The following is a 21,867-nucleotide window of genomic DNA, read 5'->3' as shown; positions in this document are numbered from 1 at the left end:
TCGATGTACTACCGATATTCTCGGTGCACTCGTTAAATGATCTTCAAAATTCCAAATTCCATCACTACTATGGAAAAACTATTCCAAAACCTCTCGCGCTCTCCAACCTCTTGCCATCAATACGATCAAACTCATTTAAATCTTAAAAACCTCTCACTGTAGCAGCAGGAACCGATCAATTGAACTGATCAATTGAATATGGTATAATTCTATACGCTCAAAATTAGTGCATGGTGAACGTTTATCATATGTGCATGGTACTTTTACATAAGCTAAGCATAGGCTCAGGGGGTATTGCCATATAAAAACTAAAAAAATTCCTATTATTTCCAAAGGTTACCATAGGTTTGTACAAGCAAATTTTCCTAAGAGTAAGGTACATCTCTCACATTTCGTGGTCTTCGTTAGTCTCTTTCTTTCACGATCCTTTACGATAACGGCGATTCGATGTACTACCGATATTCTCGGTGCACTTGTTAAATGATCTTCAAAATTCCAAATTCCATCCCTACTATGGAAAAACTATTCCAAAACCTCTCGCGCTCTCCAACCTCTTGCCATCAATACGATCAAACTCATTTAAATCTTAAAAACCTCTCACTGTAGCAGCAGGAACCGATCAATTGAACTGATCAATTGAATATGGTATAATTCTATACGCTCAAAATTAGTGCATGGTGAACGTTTATCATATGTGCATGGTACTTTTACATAAGCTAAGCATAGGCTCAGGGGGTATTGCCATATAAAAACTAAAAAAATTCCTATTATTTCCAAAGGTTACCATAGGTTTGTACAAGCAAATTTTCCTAAGAGTAAGGTACATCTCTCACATTTCGTGGTCTTCGTTAGTCTCTTTCTTTCACGATCCTTTACGATAACGGCGATTCGATGTACTACCGATATTCTCGGTGCACTTGTTAAATGATCTTCAAAATTCCAAATTCCATCACTACTATGGAAAAACTATTCCAAAACCTCTCGCGCTCCCCAACCTCTTGCCATCAATACGATCAAACTCATTTAAATCTTAAAAACCTCTCACTGTAGCAGCAGGAACCGATCAATTGAACTGATCAATTGAATATGGTATAATTCTATACGCTCAAAATTAGTGCATGGTGAACGTTTATCATATGTGCATGGTACTTTTACATAAGCTAAGCATAGGCTCAGGGGGTATTGCCATATAAAAACTAAAAAAATTCCTATTATTTCCAAAGGTTACCATAGGTTTGTACAAGCAAATTTTCCTAAGAGTAAGGTACATCTCTCACATTTCGTGGTCTTCGTTAGTCTCTTTCTTTCACGATCCTTTACGATAACGGCGATTCGATGTACTACCGATATTCTCGGTGCACTTGTTAAATGATCTTCAAAATTCCAAATTCCATCACTACTATGGAAAAACTATTCCAAAACCTCTCGCGCTCCCCAACCTCTTGCCATCAATACGATCAAACTCATTTAAATCTTAAAAACCTCTCACTGTAGCAGCAGGAACCGATCAATTGAACTGATCAATTGAATATGGTATAATTCTATACGCTCAAAATTAGTGCATGGTGAACGTTTATCATATGTGCATGGTACTTTTACATGAGCTAAGCATAGGCTCAGGGGGTATTGCCATATAAAAACTAAAAAAATTCCTATTATTTCCAAAGGTTACCATAGGTTTGTACAAGCAAATTTTCCTAAGAGTAAGGTACATCTCTCACATTTCGTGGTCTTCGTTAGTCTCTTTCTTTCACGATCCTTTACGATAACGGCGATTCGATGTACTACCGATATTCTCGGTGCACTCGTTAAATGATCTTCAAAATTCCAAATTCCATCACTACTATGGAAAAACTATTCCAAAACCTCTCGCGCTCTCCAACCTCTTGCCATCAATACGATCAAACTCATTTAAATCTTAAAAACCTCTCACTGTAGCAGCAGGAACCGATCAATTGAACTGATCAATTGAATATGGTATAATTCTATACGCTCAAAATTAGTGCATGGTGAACGTTTATCATATGTGCATGGTACTTTTACATAAGCTAAGCATAGGCTCAGGGGGTATTGCCATATAAAAACTAAAAAAATTCCTATTATTTCCAAAGGTTACCATAGGTTTGTACAAGCAAATTTTCCTAAGAGTAAGGTACATCTCTCACATTTCGTGGTCTTCGTTAGTCTCTTTCTTTCACGATCCTTTACGATAACGGCGATTCGATGTACTACCGATATTCTCGGTGCACTCGTTAAATGATCTTCAAAATTCCAAATTCCATCACTACTATGGAAAAACTATTCCAAAACCTCTCGCGCTCTCCAACCTCTTGCCATCAATACGATCAAACTCATTTAAATCTTAAAAACCTCTCACTGTAGCAGCAGGAACCGATCAATTGAACTGATCAATTGAATATGGTATAATTCTATACGCTCAAAATTAGTGCATGGTGAACGTTTATCATATGTGCATGGTACTTTTACATAAGCTAAGCATAGGCTCAGGGGGTATTGCCATATAAAAACTAAAAAAATTCCTATTATTTCCAAAGGTTACCATAGGTTTGTACAAGCAAATTTTCCTAAGAGTAAGGTACATCTCTCACATTTCGTGGTCTTCGTTAGTCTCTTTCTTTCACGATCCTTTGCGATACCGGCGATTCGATGTACTACCGATATTCTCGGTACACTCGTTAAATGAACTTCAAAATTCCAAATTTCCTCCCTACTATGGAAAAACTATTCCAAAACCTCTCGCGCTCTCCAACCTCTTGCCATCAATACGATCAAACTCATTTTAATCTTAAAAACCTCGCACTGTAGCAGCAGGAACTGATCAATTGAATAACTCCGAACGACTAAAAGTTTGAGGTAGTCTGTTATGAAAACTATAGTAAAACCATTTCTTATAAGGGAATGTTGGAAAAACGACAAGACTTTCTCAACCATAAACAATCCCTCACTCCTATTCGAAGTGACTAATCTTCGTACCCACGGTAAGAGTCAGCACATGAATTTGGTGTAAGGAGGAATTTATCGTGTTAGCATACCTTTAGCAAGGTTGCAAAATCTATTTTGTGTTATATAGATGCTGTCGACAGTATTGTGGTAATCCAAATGATTGCATTCTTCCATTATTTGCACATTACCAGTTTTGTTTTGACACTTCAGCGTATAAGCTGAGGCGAACTTGTAGAGTTGAAAAAGACTTGAATGAAGTGAATAGGAAATATTGAAGATTTCTCAAATTTAATTAAATTGGCATTGGGACTAAAGTGCTACAAAAATATTATTGAAAACGTTTTTATTTAATATTCGGCAACATAAATATTGATCTACAATTATAAACTAAACGGTAATCTAACTGTTTGGAAGACGACCTACACAGTAGGTTTCTATTTCTAAATTTTAATTTGTAAAAACAGCATTAATTTAGTGAAATTTAGATTTTATTTTATAAAGTAGTTAGACAAATCAAAATTAAGCGTAAATTGGAAGACACATCACTTTTATTACACACTGTTAGAATTTTCATTCTAAAATTACAATAAAATTGCCAACAGCAGTCTGTCCCTCGAATGTACCGTAAAGTTTAAAGTAAAGAACATTTCTTACCTTTGCTGTTTTGAAACCGTTTACGACTAGTACGGTTAAAAAAAAAACATAAATACAAAACTATATTTTTTTTACCATTTACAACTTGCATGGTTTGTAAAACCATAAAAAAATTTATTGTTTTAGTCCAGGCTTTTCGTTTGGTAATGGGCATTGGACATAGGGTCGTGGTTCACTTGTGTTTCATCAAATGAACTGCGGAATGTGGTTAAATTAGTTTATCTGGTTGTTTCGCCTATCGTAAGAAATAGGAAATACTGGATTTTTTTGTGCATTAGGCAACTTACTGGTGGTGCAATCTATACGTAAATGAGGGTATCTTATTTTAATAGCCAAGGGTCACTAACTGGAAAGTGCAAGATACTGGAAATTCTTCATGTGTTGAAGGGAATGAAGAAAACATTGTGGTGTCAACGTTGGAACATGAACGCTTGTTCGGTCGGTAATGAGATTGATAGATTAGCCCTTTCGGCTATAATATGTACCCAGCTGAAATTAAGTAAGTGGCTTCAATAAGTGGCCCTAGTGTGTGTGATATAATTCTTGTTGTTTTACCGTATTCTTGTAAAAGCAGTTAATAAATAATTTTTCTAACAGTTAGCAATTTGAATGCCATATTATTTACGGTTATTTGACTGTTTTGTTAGAATTTGGAAAAATAACAATTAATTACGATTTAATCATTTTTTTTCAAGAAAATTTTAACAGTGTAAGAACAAGGACTTCAGGCGACTTACTTAATTAAACGGAATTTAGCTTTTAATTTATAAAGCAGCTAGACAAATCAAAATTAAATCGAAACTGTGAAACATATCTTTTATGAGAACAAAGACTTGGTGCTGCTTGGATTTATAAAGGACATATTTTACTATTGCGATGAAAAATAAATAAATAGAAAAGATAATCGTAATTTTAAATTAAAAAAAATTAACCTATTACTTTTCCCTCAATTAGTTTCCCTCAATTAGTTAGCATTAATTTTCCCTCAATTTCTCCCTTTACAAAAATAAATCTAATTTAATAAAAAGTATAAAATGACGAAAAAAATTATCAATACCAATTACTCTACAAAATCAAACTAATTTAGAACATGTATTTCTATATCTTTATCTAGATTAATATTGTACTAGGTGACCATTTAGTACTGGATTTATTAATAGCATGATGTTGGCACCCCCTTTATATTCCGTAAACGGACATTCCTTATTTCCTTACCCCCTCCCTTCGGTTAAGGTAAGAAAGATATTGTTGAAATATAAATAATGCAAAATATCTAATTATGGACAAAATTTACTGTATTGTTATGGAATAGTCAAATAGTTTTTAACAATGAAACAAATATTTAATCAAAGTAACAATACAGCTTATCCCTTCTTTTTAAAAGTTCCTTCTTTTCAGTTCCCGGCATCAAATATTAATCTGCAATTATGTGTGACATATTTCGTTATTTCTGGATTAAAATGTAAGTAATATTTTTTATATTGTATACTATGTTCTAATTGTAGCATTTATTCGTATTGCTAGAAATAAGAATAAATATATTTGTCATTTTCTGAAAAACTTATGAAAGTCATGTACGCTTACTTTGTAAATTAATCAACGGGGAGAAATTTGAAATCTATCAATAATACTTAATACCTAATATCATGAAAATAATGCGAAAGCTAAGTTTTTTCGTAAATTTTATATTATTTAAAAAAAAAATTAAAAAATTCGTTACATTAAAAAAAATATCATTAAAAATTTGTTACAATAAACTAATACAGGGCATCACAGAATGTCCCTAAAAAGGCTTTTGGCATTGAGGAGTTGAAAAATGCAATGTACGAAAAGTGGATTTTTTAAATATACGTGATGACAACTCTTAAACTGGGAAATCCAGGCTGTTGACACGAATGAGTTAAATGCAATGTATGAATACCAGTTTCTTAAAATATATGTAATGGCAACTCTTATGCTGAGAAATGCAGGTCATTGAGACTAATGAGTTAAATGCAATATGTGAATAGCGACTTCTTAAATACTTATTAACAACTCTTGCACTGGGAGATTCAAACCACTGGCACTTAAAGACTTAAATGCATTATATGAATAGTGGCTTCTTAAAAAATGCGCAATGACAAGACATCTCTTCTACCAGGAGATTCAGGCCATTCACACTCATGAGTTAATTGCAATGCATGAATAACGGCATTTTAAAAAAATACAAAATGATAATATACAAGAAGATTCAGGCCACTGGCATTAATGAACTAAATACAATGTATTGTATGAACAGCTGCTTCATAAAATATACGTAGTAACGAATTTTACTCTGAAAAATTAAAACTACTGGCACTAATGAGCTAATAGCAATATATGAATATCAGCTTCTTAAAAAACCCTAATAATAACAAGTCTTATACTGGGGGTTCAGACCGCTGCTACTAAGAAGCTAAATGCAATGTATGAATAGTAGCTTTTTAAAGTATACGTAATAACAAATCCTATACAGGGAGATTCAGGCCGTTGGCACTATAAGAAGATAATAATAATGCATGAATAGCAGCTTTTAAAATAAGACTAATAACAATTATTTTTTGCTGAAAGATTCAGGTCGTTGCCACTAATGAGTTAAATGCAATGTATGAATAGCAGCTTTTAAAATAAAAGTAATAACAATTATTTTTTGCTGAAAGATTCAGGTCGTTGCCACTAATGAGTTAAATGCAATGTATGAATAGCAACTTCATGAAATAAACGTAACAATTCTTATACTGGATGATTCAGCACTGTGATCAAAAACTTTGAAGAGAGATCAGCCATATCAAAAAGGACAAAGAATTGTATAGCAACCCATTTCTGAAATGCAATCAATCATACGCTGCTTGGAGTGCCCCCTCGTTTTGAACTGACTTTTCGTGCGCATTTTAACTCCACTTAATCTTAATTTTTCTAGCAGTAAATTTCAAAACTTTGACTAAAATAGGTCCATATAGCTAGCAATTTTATCATAATTTAATTTTTTAGTTACCTACTACTGACCGCTCAATCAGGGAAAAAACAAGACCGCAATAGAAATCACAATTAAAGAAGTTAGATGTATGACACACAAGGAGACTTTTCCTTGCAACAAGAAACAAAGCAGTGTTAAAAGAAAAATATGAGAAACACTTTCAAGGTTCAACCTGCAATCAAATTTAGCACATATGCCTAACATGTGTTCCACTCATGTATTTCCTCAAGTGCCTGAAAGTTTATAATTTAGGATCTGGATCAAGACCTGCTTACTTTTTAAAAACATTAAAATCTATATTTATTTACAAATATAAGTATCAATAAGGAACTATCTATGAATTCGTTTTGAAAAATAACATATTCATACAATCGCAATTCTGATGCAGTATCCACAGTTTTATACTATTTACAAAATATTCACTGATTAAAACAATGAAAAAGCGACATATGCTTATGTTAGTTGGTTATAACTTCAGATTAACCCTCCATTTTCCCCTACCTATAGAACAGCTTTCATAGTTTCTTTAAAATGTCTTCATGAACCTGATTCTGATCGCCAGATTAAGAAACTAAGGTTGAGCAAGATCAGTCACACACTTTTCTAGTAACCTAGAATCTACCGTAAAACAAGTTTGACTGTCTGAAGTAATTTGCAACCCCCTACGTATACAACATTTGCCTGTTCCGTTCAGTCGTTGTAGTTTAAGGGTTTGTCTTTTAAAGCTAGTTTATAAAGGAAATATAGCATGCAAAAAGTTTTGTTCTCAGTGCAAGTATCAACTTCAAACTACAGAGAAATTGCTTTTCCCAGTCGAAATTGAAAGCGTTATTTTATGTAGTGAAAATTAGTCAGTTCCCCTCCCCCAAATTAACTAAAGCATTCTACTACAACTAAGACGTTCCGTTAAATTAAATTTAGATAATAGGGAAGCCATCATACAGACTTTTAAAATCCAGCCCCAGCTATCTGGATATGGAGAACACTGTTGACTGTTCCAACTATTGCACTATACGCCTGCTGTCCGTTACAAAGCCTGCTTAGAAATGACGTTCTTCGATGGTGGAAGGTTTTTTAATTGACTTTCCCCCGTAAACAATTTTGGTCACCTTTAAATTTCAGACAGCTGTCAATTTAAGAGAACTTACTTCTGCCACTCTTACAACAATTATTTCATCTCAAGGAACTAAGAAATGAAAAGAAATTGTTTTAAAACTCTTGTCTCTTGTTTAAAGCTTCTTTACATTTACATACACAGTATCTTTAAATGTAAAAAAGCTTTCTAAAATGCGTATGTTAAAGACAAAACAAAATAATAATAAGTAAGGCCCGGATTTTGATGACATTTGCATTTTTTTTGCATTTTTTGCATTTTTGGATTATTTTTTTTTTGTCTTTTAGAGCATTTTTTTAGATTTATAGGGCATTTTTCTTTAAATTTTGGGGTGTATTTTGCATTTTAATGCATTTTTTAAAGTTTTTTGTTAATTTTTTCCAATTTTTATTTTTTTTTTTATCAATTTTCATTATTACACTGGCTCTCAAACAATGAAGAAAATCCACAGAATATTAACAGGTGAAGCAAAATCTTTTCAAATTGAAGAAGAATTGTCAGTGAGACCGTTTTTTTCAAGTACGCACCTATAACATCAGTAGACGTTGAAAGAAGCTTCTGCAGGAATGAAAATTTCCTTTAGACAAGAGACGCTCGTTTACATTTCAAATTATCAAAAAACATTTAATAATCCAATGTAATTCTGATATTTAGTAATATTATGAGATGGAAGTTGTTATATCCATTAAAGCTTCTATACAAAATAAAAATATTTTGGTGTCAATATATTTTCCTTTTTTTGTTATTTTAGGATATAAAACAAATTTTTCAAACTTTAATGAACGTAGAACAAGTATTGCATTGCTTTATATTTTTTAAATGACTCATAATAATTTTAAAGAGCAAAACATTTTTTTAATTCAATATTTTTACTTTATTTAAGGCATTTTTTGCGCAATTTTTTGATTTTAAAGGGCATTTTTTTCAATGCCAAGGCTTAAGTTCTCCACAATATAGAATTACTGAGACAAGCTGATGAGACTCAATATTCTGCACTAGTTGTGGGGGGTAAAAAAAAGCTAAAATAAATAATCGATACTGTTTAAATCTTTATTAGCAATAATTTTTTTTTAAAAATTAAATCCACTTCTCCATTTTGCCAGAATAAGTAAATAAAGATATTTTATTTATTCATTTTTTTTATTTTTGATAAAAACTTGCCGTCACCTAAATAAAGAAAAAGTACTGCTTTTTTTCCAGAAAATTCAAGTATTAAGTATATCTATGATTATAAAATCGTAATAACAATCTACTTTTCTAATTTACAGGATTGCAATAATCTAAACAACAGTTAATACTGTTTCAGGTTTAGGTTGTTTTTTTCTTTCAAAAAAAAGTATAACTGCTTCCTGTTATATATCATATCGATAAAATTATGAACGAGTAAAAATAATAATATTATTTATCACAATAGTTGCAGAATTATCTAAAATTGAACAATTAAAAAATGATATATTTCAAATAAAAGATATTAGTTTGTCAAAAAAAAAGGTTTTTGCATTTCTAATAAATTATGTTTATTAAATAACAAAATAAAGATATTTATAACGTTTTTAGCAATTTTGTTAAATTAAAAATTATTCATAGGGACTAAAATTTATTGATGAATTTGAAGATTATTTCAGCATTTGATTGGTTTGAAAAGACTAGATAATATCTAATTTGTCTGGTTTAAAAGTACATTCAAATCTAATCGATGGTGAAAATTTTGAAATATCATATCTTCACCAAAATAAGCTTATACATTAAAATGAGTTTTACGCCTAATCAAGCAAAAATTGTAAGAAAATGCGAAATTGAATTCGATGAAAGAGTGTTAAAATATTATACTTAGAAAAAAGGTTCTGTTAAAAATATTTTAAATAGGCGCTCTCTGCATTAAGTACTTAAAATTATCTTTTCAGCACAAAAAGAAAGAAACCAAAAAAGACTAACTCCCCAAATGATATTGATAATTCAAAGGAAAAAAAATCCTGTAAAAATGCCCAAAACATCTGGTACACGTCTAAGCTTACTCCGCTTCAAGAAGATCCAAGCGTGGGACGAGCTTGTGAAGATCAAATCATTGAGGAGAACAAGACCTATGATGAAGAATTCAAAGAAACCCATGTGGAAGGAAGTGCTGCTAACATCTACTGTACTTCTCAACTCACCTCGTTTCAACAAGATCCGAGCGTGGGAGGAGGTTTTAAAGATCAAATCAACAAGGAGAACAAGACCTATGATGAAGAATTCAAAGAAACCCATGTGGAAGGAAGTGCTGCTGACATCTACTGTACTTCTCAACTCACCCCGTTTCAACAAGATCCGAGCGTGGGAGGAGGTTTTAAAGATCAAATCAATAAGGAGAACAAGACCTATGATGAAGAATTCAAAGAAACCCAAGTGGAAGGAAGTGCTGCTGACATCTACTGTACTTCTCAACTCACCCCGTTTCAACAAGATCCGAGCGTGGGAGGAGGTTTTAAAGATCAAATCAACAAGGAGAACAAGACCTATGATGAAGAATTCAAAGAAACCCAAGTGGAAGGAAGTGCTGCTGACATCTACTGTACTTCTCAACTCACCCCGTTTCAACAAGATCCGAGCGTGGGAGGAGGTTTTAAAGATCAAATCATTGAGGAGAACAAGACCTATGATGAAGAATTCAAAGAAACCCAAGTGGAAGGAAGTGCTGCTGACATCTACTGTACTTCTCAACTCACCCCGTTTCAACAAGATCCGAGCGTGGGAGGAGGTTTTAAAGATCAAATCAATAAGGAGAACAAGACCTATGATGAAGAATTCAAAGAAACCCAAGTGGAAGGAAGTGCTGCTGACATCTACTGTACTTCTCAACTCACCCCGTTTCAACAAGATCCGAGCGTGGGAGGAGGTTTTAAAGATCAAATCAACAAGGAGAACAAGACCTATGATGAAGAATTCAAAGAAACCCATGTGGAAGGAAGTGCTGCTGACATCTACTGTACTTCTCAACTCACCCCGTTTCAACAAGATCCGAGCGTGGGAGGAGGTTTTAAAGATCAAATCAATAAGGAGAACAAGACCCATTATGATGAATTTAAACAAGGAAATATTGAAACAAGTGATACGAACATCTGCTTCACTCCTCAGCTTAACCAGCTTCAACAAGATCTAAGCTTGGAAAGAGCTTGTAGTGATCAAAACATTAAGAAAAACCAGACCAATGATGAAGAATTGAAAGAAAAAAATATTGAAATAAGTGATGTAAGTGATGAGACCATCTGCCACTCGAATCAGCTCACCCCGCTTCAACTAGATCCGAGCGTAGGAGGAGCTTGTAAAGATCAAATCATTCAGGAAACTAAGATCCATGTCGAAGAATTGGAAGAAATAAATGTTAGAACAAGTGATGAGAACATCCGCTACTCGCCTAAGCTCACCCCGCTTCAACTAGATCCGAGTCCCAAGTAGCACAGGGATATTGTAACAGCTTTAGTCTACATCGACCGACATTGTCAATATTGGCGAAAATCGAAATTGTGTGTACGATATTGTACGATTCCCGTCGATTTCACATTAAAGATCTGTTTGTAAAACTTATCATTTAAAACTTCTTAAATCAAAATTAATCATTTGAAAGATAAAAAATGACGTCAAATTGTTATAATTCCAAAAAATAAGTTTAAAATATAAATTTAGAGATATCCGAACCACACCCGGACAATATTTGATATCAATATTGCAATCGTGTTTTTGTCACGACATCGATCGTTTTCTCTAAATACTGAAATCTACGATCTATTCCACTCGGAACCGTAACTATAACCCGTTAAGATGCTGTTTATCATTTTCCGCTACACCTGCGGTCTATTTATCTTTTCTCTACTTATATTTAAATCTAATTCCGTCTCATAAGATTTATACCTTTGCGCATAATGTAAATGGAATAAAAATTATTTCGATTTAGCGAGCACGAAAACTCAAACCAGCTGAAGATGAAGGGGAATTAATGCACCTTGTTGAAGTGAGCGAATTCTCTGATCTTGGCAGGTATGTTCTGTTTATTAATATATATTGCAAGAATTACATTGATTTCCTCCTTTTTCTTGTCCAGGCTGCTTAACTATTTAATTATATCACGTTATTCACTTCTCATATTTATAAACAGTGGCGAAATTTTATAACATGTTTGGAGGTGTTAAGCCTTCTGGCATGCTTATGTTTATATTTTTTCACACCTGCCAACTTGTATGTTCGATGAAAAATATTTTTTAATACTTGAACTAATTAAAAATTTAAAAGCTAAGTGAGCTAACAAATAGATCATATTTGCATATTTTTTAATTATTAATTTGTCATGGTAGATTGAAATGTTTTTTTTTCGAAATTTTAAATTGAAGATTTAGTATGTCTACTAGATTGATTTAATATGTCTACTGAAGATTTAATAAGATATCCAATGTTGCTGCTAGTAAGAAGTTTTCTTTTCAACCGTGCAAGTTTGCAGTAAAGATATATATATATATACATACATATATGTGTGTGTTTAATTATTATTTAATATTATGCTTAATGTATCTAATTAATATATAATGTTTAAATTACAAAAAAAATAATTGAATCATGAAAATTTTATGTATCTACATCTTACTTACCAAACCGAGTAGCTCATTAATCAAGTGATTCATAATTTCAGAAGGGGTTTTAACTTACATAAACTGAAGTTTGTTAACTATTATATTATATCACATTAATCAATTCTGATATTCCCAAAGATCTTGTTTACTTTTATTGTTTGTTTACTTTTATTGGTTCTGTGCACTATAACAATTTGTCTGCTCTTCTCGGACTAAAAAAATGTCTGAATGACTTGAGAGATGACGAACTTGTTCAATGTTTCTCCCATGTACTCGTGCCAAAGAATAGGGTATCTCTCCTGATACTATTCTTTGGGTACATATATGTATTTTTATTTATTAGGCTACATATGGGGTATCTGCACACCTAGAAAGTCATGGCTATCATTATTGAACAAAATTTGTCATGATCTTAACTATTTTTTTAAAAAAATTGCCGATTTAGGTAACTGAAAAATTTTAATTTTAAAAATGGAATCCCCCTAATTTCACAGCGTTCTGAATATCTGAATTTGTAACAAAGTATCCAATCTCAGTCGTATTTTATTAAAATATAAAATTTTTTGATTGTGTTCTTTAAAATAATTAAGGGAAGGACATCCTTTCTAGAGCGAATTATCTTTTAAACTTCAGTGATCTCAGAATCTTATTAATTGTTTGTTTAATTATTTTTTATTTTAATCAATTTAAAATTCTTGTTTAGGCTTTTTATGTTGCACTTACTTTTAAGAAGAAAAAAACGGAAAACAGGACCCAAGATGGAGAATTGAAGGAAAGAAATAATGAAACAAATATTAAGATCATGTACTATGAGCCTCAGCTTATCCTGCCTCAACTTAATCCGATCGTGGGACGACCTTATAAAAATCAAGATATTAACAAAAACGAGATCCCTGATGAGGAATTAAAAGAGAGAAATACTGAAACAAGTAAAGAAGACATCTGCAACACTTCCAATAATGGTGGAGATTTTGAAACAAGTGAAGAGTTCATCTGTTCCGCACCTCAGTTCACCCCGCTTCAACAAGATCCGAGCGTGGGAAGAACATGTGAAAATCAAATGATTCAGAATAACAAGATCCATGATGAAGAGGTGAAGGAAAGGAAGTTAGAAACAAGTGCACAGAACACCGACGACATTTCTCAGCTCCACCTGCCACAAGAACACCAAAGTAAAACATCCTACCAACAAGAAGTGAGGAATATGGATATAGAAAATGACTATTCTGTTTTGTTTTCAAGTGAATTATTAGTACAGAGCTATTTGTTTGACATAACCAGAACACCAGAAAGTATAGCAGCATACAATAGAAGAAACTACGTAGAAATTGACCCAGAAGATCCCTTTATTTTGGAAGAATTAAGTTTGAACCCAGATTTTAAGAGCTCCTCGGAACCACCACCCACACCTGCAAAAAAGAGTTACCTCAAGAGAAAATGGAAAAACATCAAAAAAATTTTTCAACTTCAAAGATCCAAAGATTCAAAAGATCCAAATCTAAAACGAAGATGTCAGAAATTTTTGTAATTTATGTGTTCCTTTTTTCTTAACATTCATTTCGATATTGATGTATATGTGCACGAGCAATCTCATAGCAAGATCAAAACAAAGCCAATCAACAAATTAATCAATCCCTGCACACAATAGTTTAAACTGAGTATAATATGGTTAAATAAATAAAAATTATCCATCACTATTCTATATCTGCGAATGTTTCTTGGGATGCAGATTGAATAAATGTGTTAAATTTAGAGCAGTACCATCCAACATTTTCTGGAATTTAATTTAATATATATGTTTTTACGAAAACATATAGCCATTTAAAAACTATTACAATGAAAAATTGTATTTTAACAGACGTAATAAAACAAATTTAGGTATTTCAAAAAAATGTAGGTATTTTTTTACCTATGCCAAAAAGGTATTTTCTTACCTTTTTACCGATTTCGTTTAATAAATTTTTGATTAAAATAGTTTAAATGTTTAAAAAAATCATAAAGTAAATTAATTTACTTCCAATATTTTTATTTCGGATTTTTTCTTTGGCTAAAAATTTTTTTTAAAAAATATCTTTCGATTTTTGCTGTTCTAGATATAACACATTTATCACTCTGTAAATCAATGAAGTGTTCAAAGATGAGGAATTTCTCACAAAGAACGAGGAATCATAACATCTACCTATTATCTCAGTATTGACCATCTCAACCAAATTAAGCTCTCTAACTCGCCTCAACAAGACACCAGATTTTGAAAAAGCAAGCAGTATCAGAAGATTGTGAAAATAATATAATATAGTATTTTACCTAGAAACAAGGAAGTTAAGGAATTAGATCATTCAGGTTTTCTTTTCAAAGCGAAAACTTTAGAAGAGAAGCCATTGCTCGGTGCACTTACAAAATTTCTGAAAAAATAATAAAAGAAAAGAAACCAACCAAAAAAGAGATTAAAGTTTTAAAAAATGTCTGCGTGGTGTCCACCCCTCGTCTCTAACAAAAAAAACAAAAAAGTTAACTGAAAAAGTAACCAAAAAAATTTTTAAAAATCTAAAATTGTCGGCGTGCTGTCTCCAATTGTCTCTAACAAAAAAAGCAAAAAGAAAATGAGAAAAACACCCCTAAAAAGTTATATAACAAGAAAATGTTTTGCACTTCGCCTATGTATTGTAAAACCGCAAAAAAAAAAAATATTTATAATGCTAATGTTATTTTCATGTTTATGCGATATTTCGGCCAATAAATAAATCAAAATTTAAATGCGTCGTGGCTCATTTTATTTTACTAATCTTTCATTTTTGCAGAGTAAAGTTTTTAAGTGTTAATATGAATAATATGGAAGCATAACAGTTGATGTTTGATTTTCTTTTTATAGAACCAAAATCCCTAACGTTGGTAAGTAACTGATATAATTGGGTACTTGCAGCTTGAGAAGAAGTGAAATGATTATGACCTGCCAAACCATTTGATTTAAATCAGATTTAATTGGGTGCCTGTCAGTGACGTCACTCGCTTTTCTCGAACCTGATTGGTTTTTGAATTGACAAATGCCAAGATTTACCTACGATGACGTGACTTACAAATATCCAATTTATACCTTCAACACAATAACATCCACCTTCATATCATTATTAACTCCTGTTTGTGAAAATTGCAACACCATGAAGGAATCGTCATAATTGAATGAAATTTACTACACAGTTGAGTTGTAGAGGTACAAATAAATGATTAAACTTTCAAAGCAAACAAACAATAACAAGTGATCGAAATCAGTATTTTGTGTAGCCACCACGCACCGCAATAAGCGCTGCTACACGACGTGGCATGGAGTCAAGCAAATTTTGAATGTCTGTCTGAGGAAGAGCATTCCATATAGTTTGTATGCGCACCCAAAGTTCGTCTGTAGAAGCAACAGGACGAGGATCACGAGTGAGGCACCGACCAACGAAATGACACACATGTTCAATCGGTGACGTATCTGGGGAATACGCAGGCCAAGGAAGAAACTGTACCTGCCGCAATTCAAGGAAGGATTAAACAGTCCTAGCAATATGAGGGCGGGCATTGTCTTGTTGAAATACAGCGCCTGGCAAGGCTTGAAGGAAGGGAACAGCTTGGGGCTGTAAAACTTCACTGATGTACCGGTTGTTGTTCAGATTACCCACAACTCGTAGCAATTGAGATCGTCCATGATATGCTATGGCACCCCAGACCATAACTTCGGGTGTTCGTCCACTGTGGCGTTCGATGACGCACTCCGGAAGGTGGCGTTCACCGGCATAGCGTCTGACACGAATGCGGCCATCATGGTACCACAAATTAAACTGGGATTCGTCAGAAAACACCACATGCTGTCAATCAGCACGCCAGTCCTTATGCTGATTGGCCCATTGTAGCCGCAGGCGGCTATGGTTTAGCGTGATGGTGATCCTGTCATAAAGGAGTCCTTGCGCGCAGTCCACGCTACAGTTGACGTCTACGAATTAGTGAAGCACACAATGAAACGCCTGTAGCTATTGACCACTGTGCTGCCAGTTGTCTAGAGGGAGCCGTACGGCCTGTCAGCGCCATGCGGACCAGGTGTCTATCATCGCGAGCTGACGTGACATTTCGGGGTCCACTCCCGGATTTCCGAGTTGCCTGACACTCGTCCGTCAACTGCTTTCAAACACGCATCACTGTGCTGCTGTTACGCTGACAATCCAGCTTCACGAAGGCTGATGATTCTCCCCCTTTCAAACTCCGTAAGTTGTTGAAATCTCGCTCTCTTTCGTCGAAGAGGCATAAGTAACGTCTGAGCTAACGTTTACCACTAGCAGATAACCACCGATAACCATACACGCCTCGCTACAGCCGTCTATTTATTCAGATCCATCCGCCGTTCAGAGGGCGCTGCTCAGCATACGCATGCGCTACGCGTCTGAAATTCTAATCATTTGCATATTATGCTCTACTTTGCATTTCCTGAAAATTTCAGCTCACTCGCATAAGTCCTTCATGGAATTGCAATTTTCACAAACATGAGTTTTAGATATTTATTACCCTTTATAAAATACCGAAAATATTTATCTACTCTTTACGGATATTTTGTATGAAATTAGGTTTGCATTTATCGAATAGGAAAAATCAAATTTATCACTTATCGCCTAGATTTCGATTCTCAGTGAACTTTGTCTCACTTTACCCTGTTCAATACTATAACCAAACAGGTACTCATTTTACAGCGATATACTTGAATAAAAGAAATCGTTATCTTTGTTCTTTGTAAATAATAGCACACATTAAGGTGTAACAGAAATGCATTTGAAAACTAATTTTCGTCTCAAATATGAAAATAATGACTTTCATTATTCTAGAGTTTTGTATCCATCAAACAGGAGATTCAATTAATGACCGTAACCGGGAAATACTTCCAAGCCACAATAAATTTCATCTTTTTAGCTTTTAGAGCATGCAATATCTATAGATAAAATTAAGCTGTTTTTAATCGACTAAAACCAAATATTTCTGAAACAAATTGTCTTAAAAAAATATTAGTTATTAAGTTTTTCATAACTGCCTTTTTGTTTATGTACACAGTATTTATAGAAGATAATCCGTTCAAAACAATAATGATTCTTTTATAGATAAACTCGAAACAGATATCGAAATCACCGTTAAGTGGCTATAAAGCTCAGTATATTAGGCTATATCACATTTTAGTCAATACTATCAACAAATACATTGTAAAAAGGGGATTTCGTGATAATTTACTACACTTGAATCCCCCAAATGTAGTCATATTCTTTTGGGTGTTCTAATTAGTTCGGTCCGTTTTTTTGTGGTCAAAAATGCATTTATTTTTGAACAAAATGAATTAACAGATTAATCAAAGCATTGTCTATCGCCGGCTACTACTTTTTCCCACCTCTTCGGCAATTTTCGAATTCCATCTCGAAAAAATTTCTCGTCTTTTGAGGCGATCCAAGTTAGAAGCCAGTTTTCGATTTCTGCGAAGGAAGTGAACTGGTGACCTGCCAAATCGTGCCGCATCCGTCGGAACAACCAGTAATCAGAAGGAGCAATCTCCAGCGAATACAGCGGGTGTGGTAAAATATCCCACTTGAGCGTTTCCGAGTAATTTTTTACGACTTTTGCGACACGAGATCGACCGTTATCATACAGAAGAATAACTTCGTCATGTCTTTGCTCGTTTTCCGGTCGTTATTCTCTTAATGAGCGACTCAAACGAATCAATTGTAGCCTATACCTATCGTCTTCAATGGAATCACCAGATTGTAGCAGCTTATAGTATACAACACCATTCGCCATTCTTCTTTCACCATTCACGAAACGTCGAAACCATTCTCAACAGGATTTATCAGTTGGAGCATTGTCACCATTAACTACTACAATCATCCGATGCGCTTCAGCTGCACTTTTCTTGCAATTAAAGCAGAAACATTAAAACCTCCCGCAAATGGTGCTTAGTTACCACAAAATTTGAAATATTCAACAAAGTAAAAAACAGGGTTTTTATATGAAACTCAAAGCGATATGAACTGCATATTATTGACAGATGTATAACCTAACTGAAACCACCGAAACCAGCTGTCACTATGAAACATTCATAACAGCAGGGCTATCTTTTGAAAACAGACCGAACTAATTTGTACTCACAATGGTCACTTTAAAGTCACTTACCAAATAAATTTTATGAATATTTTTCTTCAATCACCTTCTCATCAAGAATACGCGTATATTTGTATATTTTTATTTATTTATTTAATTATTGCAACAAAAAAAACTGACGTATGTTTTTTTGATAGCGTCGAAAAACCAGTTTTCCCCAAGCTATTTCATTTCAAAACAGTGCTTAGAAGGGAGATTTGAGAACGATTTTGAAGATCACCGAAGTGTAGTACTGGTAGCGGTCAGTGAGCAAGAGAATAGCCACTTTGATCAATCACCGGAGGTAGCGAGGGTGTGCGGCATCTGTCTTTGTTAAACTGTTCCACCGGAAAGTGCTCGACTTCTCGCACAAGTCTCCAAGCTACAAAAGCGGGATCGTCATCCGCTCTGCAGAGAAACAAAACTGTCTTGGCGTGTCTCCGTATCATCTTTAAAGATATTCCCCAGACAGTCGCCAATAGCTCACTGTGCAACTCTAATGTGTCATACATAAAGTACAACTACTACAGTACATTTTTTGCTCCCCAAATGTTTAACGCTTAAAAAGTTTTAAAATTTTAATAATCTTCTGTGCTAAATTATCACTCCCATTGTAACTATTGTAGCTCAGGGCTCTGGTTGTAACCTGGTTGGTGCTTGTAAAATAATGGCTTGTTTTCTAGATTTAAGTTTCACCGCCATAAAAATGCACGAAAAAAATTTGAGCAACGCTTTCAATTTAAGTTTAAACTAATTCGCAGCAGTATATTCGCGAATTATTTAGAAAAGGCCTATATTATACTAGTAAAAAACCAAAAATAGCCAAAAATTTTTAACTGATTTCCAAATGTCAGATGTTTGTTCAATATACGTGTTGCAAAAAGAATTTTTTTTTTTAAAAATGGAATAAAAAAAATTTAGTGTTTTCTAAGTTACATACTCCAACTTTGCTGAAATGGATAAACGCAACCTTTGCTACGTACATTTAATTAATTTATTTAATTTACTTTGCTGTTTGAATTATTTTACCCAATGAACTTAACTACCATTCATCGGCAAAGATGGCGGCTTATATTAAATTAGAGTTATTTATTTTTCTTTGTTACAAGTGAATATTTTATTAATATCCAACATTGTTATACTGAATACTGTCAAATGAACTTAAATTCTGCTGTAACAACTTGGATTTATAGAAGTTCTATCACAGACATAACTAGTTATCAGTCTGCTTGATCATAATTGTTATAATTTTTCTGTAATAATTGTAAACAATTTTCAAAATAAGTTGGACTCACCTCTTTCATATGATTTTTCTCTTTTTGTTGAGTGGTCAAACAAAACGGAACAGACGAAGTTGAGAAAGCACTTTCTATTTTTGAAATAACCACTGCGAAAGCTCAAAACTTCTAAAAATAACAGGCTTGGAATACAATGGCTAATAACCAAATCATAAAAGAACCAATACTTCTCTGAGTTTAAATACAACATTCAACTAAGGTGATCACATTTTTGAAATATTCAAATTTTGGTGACATCATCATTGCAACAATTACAACAACATCATCATTGCAACAATTACAACATGAGTTCTTCGTTTATATATTCAAACAAACAAAATGGGCTACCATTTTTAAGAATTTGGCATAGAGCATCCAGTTGTTCGCTCTTCTTCACCAACTAATACATTACAACTGAGTAACTAAACAAGCTTTTATAAAGCAAAAGCACTAATAAACTTTTTAAACGGATTCAACTCAAATCAATGAACTTTAGTCTTGTAAAACATCCCTTACGGACGATTATAGGTTCAATTTTAAGAGATAACATCAATCATCGATATTCTTAATTTGAGCCACTCATTGGAAAAAAATTAAGGAGAAACATACAGACGATTAAAAAATGACGGCAGCTGTAATTCCCACATGATTTAAAATCGTTTGCTTTTTGGAACAAATATCAGTGAAATGTTCATTCTTTTGAATGATTTTCACCTATTGCCAATCTCTTCATTAAAATGTTTGTAACTTGTAAAATTAAATTTAAAATTTTACACAAGTTATTATTAACCTTTTTAATTACGGATTATTTAAGAAACCTAAATGTGTCTGAACGCAATATATACTTCGATGAGAAGCGCTTTATATTCTATTCATCTTCATTTTTCCTGAAGTACAAACATTATCAATATTAACCCAAATGTACGCAAAATAGAAATAGAATAAAATAGAATAAAGTTCATGTGTTTGTTCGCTCAGAAACTTTATTTTTTTCCCTGTGGAATGATATTTTTCACTTAAATAAATGTTATCAAAGCTTGGGGCTATGACAACTTGAAACTTAAAGAAAATGTAAGTACATTCATCGATTTTAAAAACAGAAAGAAAAGATGATATTAAAATAGATTTATTTAAATATTGTTCTGTAGTTTGGGCAAGCGATATATTTACATTAGAAATCTTTTCCTGACACTGTAAGCGTTAAAGAATTGAGCATGTACGGGGGAAAAAAATTAACAAACACGTTTCCCCCCCCCCCCTTCAAATTCATATTGTGAGGTTCTTCGAACAATTTATAAAAAGATCGCACATGAATGTAATTGCTGTGACTATTCATGGTTCTGTTGTGATTCGTATATTTAATTTTAAGAGACAGCTAAAAACTGCGTGCAAAACTTTCAAGTAACTGGTCTAACTTTAGTGAGACTAGTTGCAAAAAATACCCCTATAACATCGTGACATGTGACTTTCAAACTATCAAAGTTGTAACAAAGTTTCTCAGAGACTTTAGTTCCGCAGTAACGTATATTTGTGATTACCAAGTGACATAAGTCATAAAAAATAACCATGGAGACCAAGGCCGTACTCAGGGGTAGGCGAACTGAGTGACCACCCAGGGCAGCTAAAAATTAAGGCGGCCGAAATTTCAAAACTTGTTAATATAGTTAAGGTACAATTTTTTTTCTCTCTTCACTTTTTTGCCAAGTTCAGAAATTTTTTTAAACTTTTTTTAAATTATGCCCTATTTATGTCCCTTTTATATCCTATAGCCTTTCATTTTATATCCTAAAGGTTATATATCCTATAGCCAGTTATCAAATCAATATCTCTGGAGGTACTGGATTGGAGATCGTTCGTTCAATCAGGTCAAAATTACGATCTGTGAATGAATGAATGGATGTGTGAATGGATCCGCCCTATAAAACGGGCTGTGACGTGTGTGTGTGTGTGTGTGTGTGTGTGTGTGTGTGTGTGTGTGTGTGTGTGTGTGTGTGTGTGTGTGTGTGTGTGTGTGTGTGTGTGTGTGTGTGTGTGTGTGTGTGTGTGTGTGTGTGTGTGTGTGTGTGTGTGTGTGTGTGTGTGTGTGTGTGTGTGTGTGTGTGTGTGTGTGTGTGTGTG

At 33.4% G+C, this 21,867-nt stretch overlaps 1 protein-coding gene across 1 annotated transcript in view; it reads right to left on the bottom strand.

Moving 5' to 3' along the window:
- The window catches only part of LOC107439508 (uncharacterized), a 71,862-nt gene extending 51,839 nt beyond the window's left edge, over window positions 1-20,023 (bottom strand). The window contains exon 1 of the mRNA XM_087161183.1: window positions 19,768-20,023. Coding sequence (XP_087017309.1) covers window positions 19,768-19,960 — 193 coding nt within the window. The 5' untranslated portion in view covers window positions 19,961-20,023. The remainder of the gene's footprint in view (window positions 1-19,767) is intronic.
- Between the last annotated feature and the right edge of the window lie 1,844 nt (window positions 20,024-21,867).

This window comes from Parasteatoda tepidariorum, chromosome 4 (genome assembly GCF_982258835.1).
Source record: "Parasteatoda tepidariorum strain Cologne lab strain chromosome 4, Ptep-v5.0, whole genome shotgun sequence".
Classification (NCBI taxonomy): Eukaryota; Metazoa; Arthropoda; class Arachnida; order Araneae; family Theridiidae; genus Parasteatoda; species Parasteatoda tepidariorum.
The sequence above is the reverse complement of the archived record's forward strand: the minus strand, read 5'-3'. Positions and strand labels throughout refer to the sequence as shown.